At 36.3% G+C, this 10,521-nt stretch overlaps 1 protein-coding gene across 1 annotated transcript; it reads right to left on the bottom strand.

The window, feature by feature from the left end:
- Nucleotides 1-347: 347 nt before the first annotated feature.
- LOC137736415 (AP2-like ethylene-responsive transcription factor At1g16060) lies at nucleotides 348-3,134 on the bottom strand. The gene is made up of 8 exons (XM_068475685.1): nucleotides 2,974-3,134; nucleotides 2,748-2,830; nucleotides 2,555-2,563; nucleotides 2,298-2,386; nucleotides 2,123-2,196; nucleotides 1,983-2,033; nucleotides 1,806-1,882; nucleotides 348-877 (listed from the first exon to the last, which is right to left on the bottom strand). Exons 1-8 carry the CDS (start codon nucleotides 3,132-3,134, stop codon nucleotides 348-350), a joined length of 1,074 nt encoding a protein of 357 aa, XP_068331786.1.
- Between the last annotated feature and the right edge of the window lie 7,387 nt (nucleotides 3,135-10,521).

Genomic DNA, 10,521 nt, shown 5'->3' with positions numbered 1-10,521 from the left:
GCCAAATTTTCTACACACTTTATTGAAAAAAAAAAAGGAAACGAAACACCAAGTAGAGAGAATGATGCTTATTATTGATATAAAAAAATGATGAATCAATTTTATTCTTCTTTACATTAAAAGAAATTGAATGAACAAAATAATAATTAGCCTACTCTTGCTCCCACATGATGATGATCAGTAGTGAAATTTCCTCTTTCAAATTTTTTTTTTTATCTTTTGTGCATCCTTGACATGGATGCTGACCCTTCCTGCGTATTCACAAAAAAATAAAATAAAATGAAAGAACCTACTTAAGTAAATTACAAAATAAAAGAGAGTAAATTAAGCCACGAAAACATGCTCCTTTAAGTGGTGAAATCACACTGGAACATGGGTGGCATGAATGAATTGAGCTCGCTGAAGATAACGTCGTCTCCATCAGCATAGCTGCTAGATTCTTGGCAGTCAAAGTAAGTCTGTATGTCATCGGGAAATGTGCACTGTGACGTGCCCAACTCTGGCTGCGATGGCATGGAATCGGTGGCTGTTGTCATTTCCATCATCTCCTTGAACTTTGATGACTGAAGAAGGAGACCTAGGGCTGATGTAGCAGTGGTTGGTCTAGGTTGAGCTATCGTCATGATTTCTCCGGGACTGTATGCAAGGTTCTGAAAGAAGCCAGGTCCACGACCTTGATCATTAGGGCTTCGAGTGACATTTGGCAATTTAGCCTCAATAGCAATAGGGTTAGGCGGACTGGTATTGTCGTCGTTGTTAGGACCATTAGGTTTTAGCCATTTGATGTAACGGCTGAGGTCAAAGTTTGTGACAGCATTGAGCCCACGGTACTCTATAGCCGCCATGTCATATGCTGTTGCGGCTTCTTCTTGGGTAGCTGGTAACATTTAAGATACAGGGCTAACGTCAATTTAATCATTATTTATCTATTAATGTAAAGTTATGTTCGTATATGTAGGATTCAATAACAAAAAGGTTCCTATGTATTTAAGTAGATCGCTATATACGAGGACGGATCTAGCACCAATTTTTTTACACAATTTTTTATAGAGGTTTTTATGAAGCCCACTCGATAATATAATTTAATGATCTAAATTGTCTATCTTTTAGAACATCATTCATAAAATATCCTTGCAAAAATAATTTAACCATCTAAATCGTATCTCTTTTGGTAGACATGATCTTGAGGGAAGACCTAAAAGATGGACAGTTTGGATCATTAGAATACATTACAGAGTGAGCCTAGCAAATATGGGAACTCACCACAATACTTACATGTATTTGATGCAATCACGATTAACAGTTAGATATAATACAAAATATATAATTTCCTGACCTGCTTAATTTATTGCATGTGTTTATTTATATTGTTTTTTATCTATTTTAAGGGATTGCGAAAGTAGGCTAAGCCTCAAAATGAACCAACAATAATGTGGTTCAAATTCGCATTTGGCGAAAATTGAATCTAAGACCTCTCACTTACAAGTGAAGATGAATAATATTAGACCGTAATATTAAGTGACATGTTAATTTATATTGTTGAATAAAAAGATTAATTATTTGTGATCAAAGAAACAAAAAAGTTGTTACTTAGTACTACCATTTAGTAGTATTCCTCCTCACTTGTAAGTGAGAGGTCTTAGGTTATATTGTTGCCAAAGACGAAGTTGAACCACATTATTGTGACAAACACATTGTAAAGCTTAACCCACTCTCCCACAAACTTATTATATATACTATCCTTTGTCAACAAAAAAAAAAAATAAAAAATAAAAAAGTTTAATTTTCTGTGTTGTTCAACGTACCATATGTCCCGAGATAGAGGTACTTGTTCCCAAAGACTCGTCCAATTCGAGCTTCCCATCTTCCGTTGTGATGATGTCTGCTCATAAATAAAATAAGGAAAAAAAAAAATCATTCTAGTATGTATACCAAAAAGTGAAACAAAAAAAAAAAAATTCAGACCAGGTCCTAATTTATACCTTGCAACACCTCTATATTTGGAAACTCCCCGAGAAAAACCACTGCTCTTCCTGCAAATTCATCACAAAACAAATAAGAGCTCATTAATCAACAGTTATTATTCTTAGTCTACTAACCTCAGATGTAGAAGCTTAGTTACCTTCTCAATGATCCAATATATTCCTCTCTTGATTGAGCTTCCATTTCTTTCAATTCTTTTGGATATGTCGACAACTACATTAACCGTAATTGATTTATTTCTTAGTTAATTTCTTTCTTGATTTCCATTTTGTAAGATCACCAAAATAATATAATTAAGGATAAAATTAATTTACCGGAAAGTTGAGAATGGTATCTTGACCCCAGTACTTAAGTGCTGCCAAGTCATAAGCATGTGCTGCAGCTTCCTCATCATCATATGCGCCTGGAAAAGGATCGATCAATATATATCAATCAAACGAGCTTCAACAATATATATACTATTGATTTTTCTCAGTTCGTCAAATATCACACTCACACACACACATATATATATAAGATTGCACGTAAATTAGGTATATACGTAGTACCAATTAACTTAAATAAAACCTACCAAGGTAGACTGAATTTGAGTGCAATTCCATTCCAAGCATTCAATAGCACCAACATAAACAAAACCAAGATCGAAAGACGAAATGGTATAAGAAACCACATCAGTAAATTAGGCATGCTTGTATTAAGCATAAATTCAACGACGTTGATGAAAAGTTGTATTTAATTAACGGAGATGATAAGATTGTAAATACCTTGGCGGCCCTTCTTGTTTTGTGATTCATTCCAGCAATTCTTATCCCACAAATGAGCCTCGTATCGGCCAGTCCATCGGTGTCTGAATTGATAATCAAGCACGCAGCAAACCCATGCCATTTAGGGAAAAAAGTTCAATAACTGAGCAAAAGGAATTCATACAGAAATTAAACAAATGTACAAATATGATTAATTGGTTTTTTGTGCAGGTAATTAATTAATCACCTGGTGACCCCACGATAAATTGAGCTACGTTGAGGAGGGGAATCCCTCGGGACACTTCTCCTTGTTCGTTTGACCTTTGTGATAGCAGTGTTATTAGCTGCAGTAGCATTATTGTTATTGTTTGCATTGGGTTTCTGGTTTTGATGAGATAACTTCGCCATGAAACTCGTATTGTACGTCTCGATTGATCGGTCGATCAAAAAAGAATAATAAGAGAAGAAGAAGGAATGTTAATGGTGGGATAATTAGTTAAATTTGAGAGATTGATATGACTAAGTCCTCCAAGTAAGAGGCTTATAAAGGGATGTGAATAAGCATGCAGATCAGAGAGAGAGAGAGAGAGAGAGAGAGAGAGAGATTGGAAGAGAGTGATGAGCTGTGCCAATTCAGAGATTGCCGGCTGTGGAGATTGTTTGTTATGGCCGTCTTTAACCGGCTTTATCTCGTATCTTCTACCTTGTCCCAACCTTAACTTATATTCTCTCTCTCTCTCTCTCTCTCTCTCTCTCTCCCACACGCCGGTATGTAATTTGGTATGACAACTTGACACAGACCACCTATTGAAATATCCCACATCGACCGTATCTCTGGAAAAAAAAAGAGTTTAAATATCACAACCCCACTCCAACTAATACCAATGCCTTTTGTAATAAAACCCCACACCTAACGGATTGTGTAAGTGGTAATTACCAAGTTCGGAACAATATTGGTGTTGTTGGAAATGGACCTTTGGCCTGTCTCTCTGATAATTTCACATAGTATTAGAGTCAGGGAGCGGGCCCATATTGCCACGTGATGGGTGGATCCCCTTGGCCTTATGCGATGATGGTGGATGCCTTGGCCCCGCGTGTTGGGGATTCACCTTGGCTCCATGTGGTTGTCGATGTGTGGATCTCCCACATCTAATCCACTAATTGGGTCCCACATGAGGGGGCATGTTTAAATATCCTACATCAACTGTATCTTTGAAAAAAGAAGAGTTTAAATATCCTAACCACACTCTAACTAATACCGAGGCCTTTTGTAATAAAACCTCACACCTAACGGATTGTGCAGGTGGTAATTACCAAGTTGGGGAGAATATCGGTATTGTTGGAAGTGGACCCTTGGCCCGTCTCTCTGATAATTTCACACCATCTTACCGGGGTGCACCTCAAAACGTAATTTCTCCCAACTGTTTGCAAAATATTATCAAAATCGAACCTGATTAACTACTTGACTATTGTCATATATAAACGTTGGATTTTGTCACAAGCGATCCTTGAAATTGACCTAACTCCTCATTTTGGTCCCTCAATTTCAAAATCGATTAATATCGTCCCTAAAATTGATTACCACACATCAGTTTAGTCCTTCTATTAAGATTCCCTTTGGAATTTAGTTAGTGCACACACTTAACATACTCTATAAAAAAGTGTCATGTTTTAATTTAGACTTTTGGCTGATATAATCCGTTATTAACGTATGGTTGTTGAAGTGATCCACTTTTAAGAAATTGTTGTTTTGATAATTTTTGTCTTCACTTTCGGCTCCTTCTTCCTTCTTTCTTCAACCATATATTTCATCGTTCCCTAACATAACCATTTTAATTAGTTGCAGAAGGCAAAAGGACAGTGGAAAATTTTCATCGTCTTCGTCCTTCTCTAGCCTAATTTGTCTTCACCCATCTCCTTCCCCCTTTCGAAATGTCAAAACCCACATAATTTCATGTGAAGACAAGCTAATTTGACAAATAAAATGGAGATTATAAATATAATTCAAAAACCTGCTCTTCTTTTACAAGGAAATTCTCAAATATAGAGTCAGTTCTCCATTGAAGGTCTCAAGACTGCCACTTTGAATTTCTATGTAACCTTTGAGGACTTTTGGTAAAATGCCTTAATGTATTGTTGTGCAATTGCACTGCTGATTTGTTTGTGGTTTGTTGCCTACTTGATTGATGTTCAAGGACTTTTAGTTCTAGGTGGACTTAGGCTTTGAGAACGTCCTCTTGTCTTCCTTGGTTTGGTTTTGTACCAAGTTCCGGAATATCTCGAAAGCCATGCATTTACAATTCATGTGATGATATTAATACTCTTGAAAGGTGTTCTATTTGCTCGTTGATGTGAAAACTAACTTGACACACAAATTAAACCCTATTTGTGACAATTGTAGTAGATATGTAAGTAGGGATCGTTCTAGACCGGGGATTAACTAGGGATGCTAATCTATTTAAATAAGACTTAAAAACACTAAATTAGACTCTATGGACTCAAAACTAACTTTAGACACTTAAAACAGCAATCAATACTCAAAAAGACTCACTTTTAGACTCAATAAAGGTTTTGGACGAAAATAGGACGTGACTATACTCAAAAGACTCAAGGAAAACAAGTTTTGACTCAAATATGAAGACTAAATAACATGGGGATTGTTTTTGACGAATTTTAGACTCAAAACAAAAACTTAGTAGAAAACACTTTTGAAAAAAACGAATTTAGGTAAAACCAATGGGTAAAAGGCTAGTTAGAGGGTCCTTCTCCACACATGATATATGCATACGAACCAATGTCCAGTTATTACTCCTTTAGACTATGAATGATAACGCCTGATGCGTAATTTATACGCACACAAATTAAACCCTCTTTTCGTCAAATTGTAGTATATGTATAAGTAGGGATCGTTCTGGACCGGGGATTAGGAGGGATTGTTAATCACTTGGATTTGACTCAAAAACGTAAAAACGTAATATAAAACACTAAACTAGACTCAAAGAATGTAAAACTAAACTTTAAAACACTAAAACAAACCAAAAGACTCAAACAGTACCCAAAGCACTCGAAACTGCCTTAAAAACACTTTCTGGGCAGTTTTGAGCACCTTGAGTACTTTGGACGAATTTGGGAAACAAAATGAATCAAAACACTTATAAACACAAACTAAATGTATTTCTAACTAATCTAACACTTTAAAATAAATGGGGGATTGGTTTTGAATGAATTTAAAAACAAAACAAGAACTTGGAAACAAAACAGATTGTAAAAACGAAATTAATGAAATAAAATGATGAAAAACTAGTTAGAGGGTTCCTTATCCACACATGAACATAAGCATATAATTTGACTCCCAGTTATGACTTCAACGAACGATGAATGACAATGCTCCAAGTTAATTAGGTTCGCTTAAACTAACTTTCAGATTTCCCTAGATTCATTGTATTGAATGGGATATGCATTACAACCAAATTATTCCTAATCAAAGTCCCTAACCATGGAATACGCATGATAGAGACATTCAACAAGGATCATTAAGTTCAATGGAAACATAAACATCGACTAGGCATTCATAACTATGGAATACGCATGTTAATCCAGCCTAGGGTTTACTAAACACAATCGTGACTAGCTATTTTTACTGCTCATGAATATAAGTTCATAACGATTAGGTGAAATTCCCTTATATCCTAGCATCAAGTTTAGGCATGCAAATTAAGTGTCGACCCTCAACCCACATACATAAACAAGTTCTTAATCAAAACAGAAAAGTAAACCACATCTAAAGTTCGTGAATTCATAACTGGAGTAAATCAAATCATAACCAACATATGTAAATGGCTTCAAATTCGCCTCTAACTAAAAAAAAGAAATTAGTTCCACATGTTTAACATAATTGAACAGCAAGTTAAATTAAACATGAAAACATAAACAAGTCAATAAACTAGATAGAAAGTAAATATGAAATTGAAATAGAATGAATGGAATTGAAATGGATGAATGCTAGCTAAGGGGTTCATCTCCACACATGTTACACTTGCATAATAAAATGATTTCCAATTGCATTTCAATAAACCATGAAACTCAACACCCCAAGTTAACCGTGATGCACTAATTAACCTTCAAATCTTCCTAACGTTATTGAATTGGATGATTGCATACGACAACCCAAAACATTCCCCACAAGTCCCCTACATGATTGCATAATAGAGATACAAGCAAGAATCATTACGCTCTATGAAAATTATAAGTGTTGACGAGGCATTCGTTACTATGATTGCATGAAACTTATGCCAAGAATTCGTTTAACGCGATTGTTTATAAGCAACCTCCACTACTTGTGAATATAAGTTCGTAACTATTAGGTGAAACTCACTTATATTCTAGCGTCATATTCATGCATGAAAATTAAGTGTGCATTCTCAATAAACATACATAAATAAGTTATCAATCAAACAGTTAAACGAATTGAATCCACAACTTATGAAACGCAATTAGAAGTAATCAAATCAAAATGCAAGCATAAACATATATTCAAATCACCCCCTAGCTAAAGGGGATTTAGTTCCTCATGGTACAAAACAAAGAGAATCAAAGAAACACCTAAACATTCCAACAACTCAAACTTGAATTGTATGAACGTTTAGGCCCTCTTATCTTCCATTCCTCATTCTTACAAAACAAAGAGTATTGAAATTAAACATTGAAATCAAAGAAACACCTAAACATTCCAACAACTCAAACTTGAATTGTATGAACGTTTAGGCACTCTTCTCTTCCTCTTCGTTGTAGCACAAGGTCTATGGATAGTTTGATGGTGTGAATGGTTTGGGGAGTGGTGAAAATGGAAGGGGGATGGTGTTTGGATTGTAAGGGAGTGGTGCCTCAAGGCCACGGCACCAAGGGCAGTTTGTGATGGTCTACATTCTGAAATGGAAGAGTGTGATGGGTGAATTTCTGGCACAAAGGCCTTATTTCTGTGGTGAATGGATTCCCCCCCTTGTGGCTGCAATGAAGGTTTATTTATAGGTGAAATGAGGGGAACATGACAGCTAGGAGGGTGGTGGAAATCTGAAATGGTGATGGGAGATGCATGTGGCTGATTTATGCATGTGATTAAAGGGTGGGAGTGCATGTGCTTTGACAGAAATGAAAGGGAATGCACGGTTTTGGTTGATTTGTGGTGGTTGTGAGGTGGAAATGCATGTGGATTAAAGGGACATGTGGGGGTGGAAATGATGAATGAAATGCATGTGATTGCTGTTTGTGTGAAGTGTGTGTGAATGCATGTGGATTAAAGAGTGAATGGTGGCTGCAATGATGAAGACATGTGGCTGAAATGAAAGGTGGAAATGGGAAGGAATGTGCACGGCAATGATGGTGAATATGAATGCATGTGGCTGATTTAAAGAATAGGTATGCATGTGAATTAAAGGTGTTGTGTTAGGTGATGGGTGCATGTTAAGTGATAAGTGATAAGTGATATGATATGTGGTGATGATAAGTGATAAGTGGTGATGATAAGTAATGAGTGGTGATGATAAGTAATGGGAGCATGTGGGTTAACTAATGAAGGAAATGCATGTGCAATGACAATGTGTTAGAATGGATGTGTGTTATGCATGGCATGATTGGGATTAGGAAAGGTTTAAATGTCCTAAAACTAAAGAGAACAAGGTTCCAACACTTTGGTCTTCAATTAGGTCTTCAATTTCGTCCAACACTTTGGCTCCAAGCATAAGCTATCCATCCTTAGCCCAAAAGTGCTCCAAAAGTCTCCAAAATGCGCTCCTTTAGCCCTTTGGACCTACAAACACACGAAAATAGCTTAAAGTACTAAAATAACTAAAGAAACATAACGTAAATGCACGAGAACAAGCCATTTAAGTCGCATGAATATGCTCCTATCAACGCCCCAAATTAGTTGCATCGCACAACTAACCCTCAAGTTTTCCTGATTTCATTGAATTGAATGAAAACGCATTACAACCAAATTATCTTTTTCAAGTTCTTTATATGAGATGCATAACAAAGATACATATCAAAAGTCATTAAGTTTTGTGAAAACTATAAGCGTTGACAAGGCATTCATCACTATGACACGCATGAGACTTATGCCAAGGATTTACTTAACGCGATTGTGACTAGCAACCTCCACTACTTGTGAGTATAAGTGAATAACAATTACGTGAAACCCTCCTAGACTCTAGCATCAAGTTTATGCATGCAAATTAAGTGTTAACCCCCAACCCACATACATAAACCAGTTTTAATAACTTAGATAAGCAAATCACATTCATGCCTTAAGTAATAATAACCGAACGTAATTAATTCATATAAAACATATAATCATGGCTTCAAATTCTCCTCTAACTAAAAAGAAGTTAGTTCCTCATGTTCGCAAAACAAAGATAATTAAATTTAAACATTGAACTAAGACTAAGGATAGAAAGCACCAAGAAAAACGTTCCACACTCCAATGGCATGCACGGCACTCCCTTGGATGGCAGATTGCACAATTCCTCCTTTCCTTGCTTCCTTGCTTGCGGCACTAGGGTGTTGTAGAATGGATTGTGGTGTTTGATGGATGAAAGTATGAATGAATGAATGTGTGAGTGGATGAATGAATGGTGCGGCATAGGGCTGTTTATATAGGCTTAATTAGGCACACTTAGTGAAGGAAAAGGATTGCACAATCCCATTGAAAAAGGGTTAATTCAAGGCAGAAATCAAATGGGAATTGGAATAGGGATTTCAGCTAGGATTTAGGGATTCTAGAAGGTTTTGGTGCGGCATGTTGATAAGGTTTCTAGAAGGGATGGTTTAGGGCAGATTCCTAAACCTAAAGGGCCAAGGATACATGATATTTGTGTAGGAAAAGGATTGCAATTCCTTAACCTACAAGGAATGGTGTTCTTGCGGCATTTGAGTGGATAAGGCTTCTAGAAATTGATTTAGGTGTTTAAATGTGTACTTAATTCCCTCTAATTAGCTAGGTTTAAGTCCTAACCTGATTTGGATAGGATAGAATAGGATAATGTTGGAGTTAGGATAGGATAAGGTTTCTAGGATAGGATAAGATAAGGTTGGATAAGGTTGGATAAGGTTCCTTGTTTCTTGCTTCTTCCTTATCTTCATTGCATTAGGACTTCTTCCACCAGATTTGTAGCCTTTCCTAGCTCTTCTTGACTTCAATTTCGTCCATCCTCTTTACTCCATGGTTAAGCTATCCAATACATGCCCAAAAATGCTCCAAATAGCCTCAAAATGCACTTTCTTGCTCTTTTGCCATTAGGACCTAAAAACATACGAAAATAACTTAAAAGACTGAAATAAATAGTAATTAACTCACTAAATGCAAGGAAACAACATAACTAAGTAGCATAAATATGCTCCTATCACTCGTAGTTCGCATTTGATACCAGATAAAACAAATCTTGGTTTTCGTTTCTCTTGTGACGAGCTAAGAAGAGGGGGGACATGCCAAGTATTCGCTTGGGATCATGTTTTCTTAAGGCTATTCTGGATGTATAATGCAATTTTAGTAGTGATATTCCATTTCAGCTGGAAAATGCAATCAAATATTTGGGGTAGTATCAGCGATCAAGGAGTGGTAACTCATATCATAGGAGGAAACTTTGTGCAGAGTTCCATTACTATTAATGGGTGGCTCTGTGATTGCTTATGGGCACAGGCATCCCAGGTAATTCCATCTTATGATTCCTCATTATCTGCATACGACGTTAGCTCATCTTAGGAAATATCCTTGTTAGATCAATGACTTGAAGATTAGCAT

The sequence above is a fragment of the Pyrus communis genome, chromosome 6 (assembly GCF_963583255.1).
Source record: "Pyrus communis chromosome 6, drPyrComm1.1, whole genome shotgun sequence".
In the NCBI taxonomy this organism is placed as follows: Eukaryota; Viridiplantae; Streptophyta; class Magnoliopsida; order Rosales; family Rosaceae; genus Pyrus; species Pyrus communis.
This window is presented reverse-complemented; position numbering and strand designations above follow the sequence as displayed.

What these genes read in the sequence shown, in the direction of transcription:
- LOC137736415 (XM_068475685.1), bottom strand. Translation starts at nt 3,134, where the DNA reads ATGGCGAAGTTATCTCATCAAAACCAGAAACCCAATGCAAACAATAAC. An exon ending in TATATTGGATCATTGAGAAG is followed by an intron (nt 2,034 to 2,122) that starts GTAACTAAGCTT and finishes ATGAATTTGCAG; the next exon opens with GAAGAGCAGTGGTTTTTCTC. An exon ending in AAATATAGAGGTGTTGCAAG is followed by an intron (nt 1,883 to 1,982) that starts GTATAAATTAGG and finishes ATTTATGAGCAG; the next exon opens with ACATCATCACAACGGAAGAT.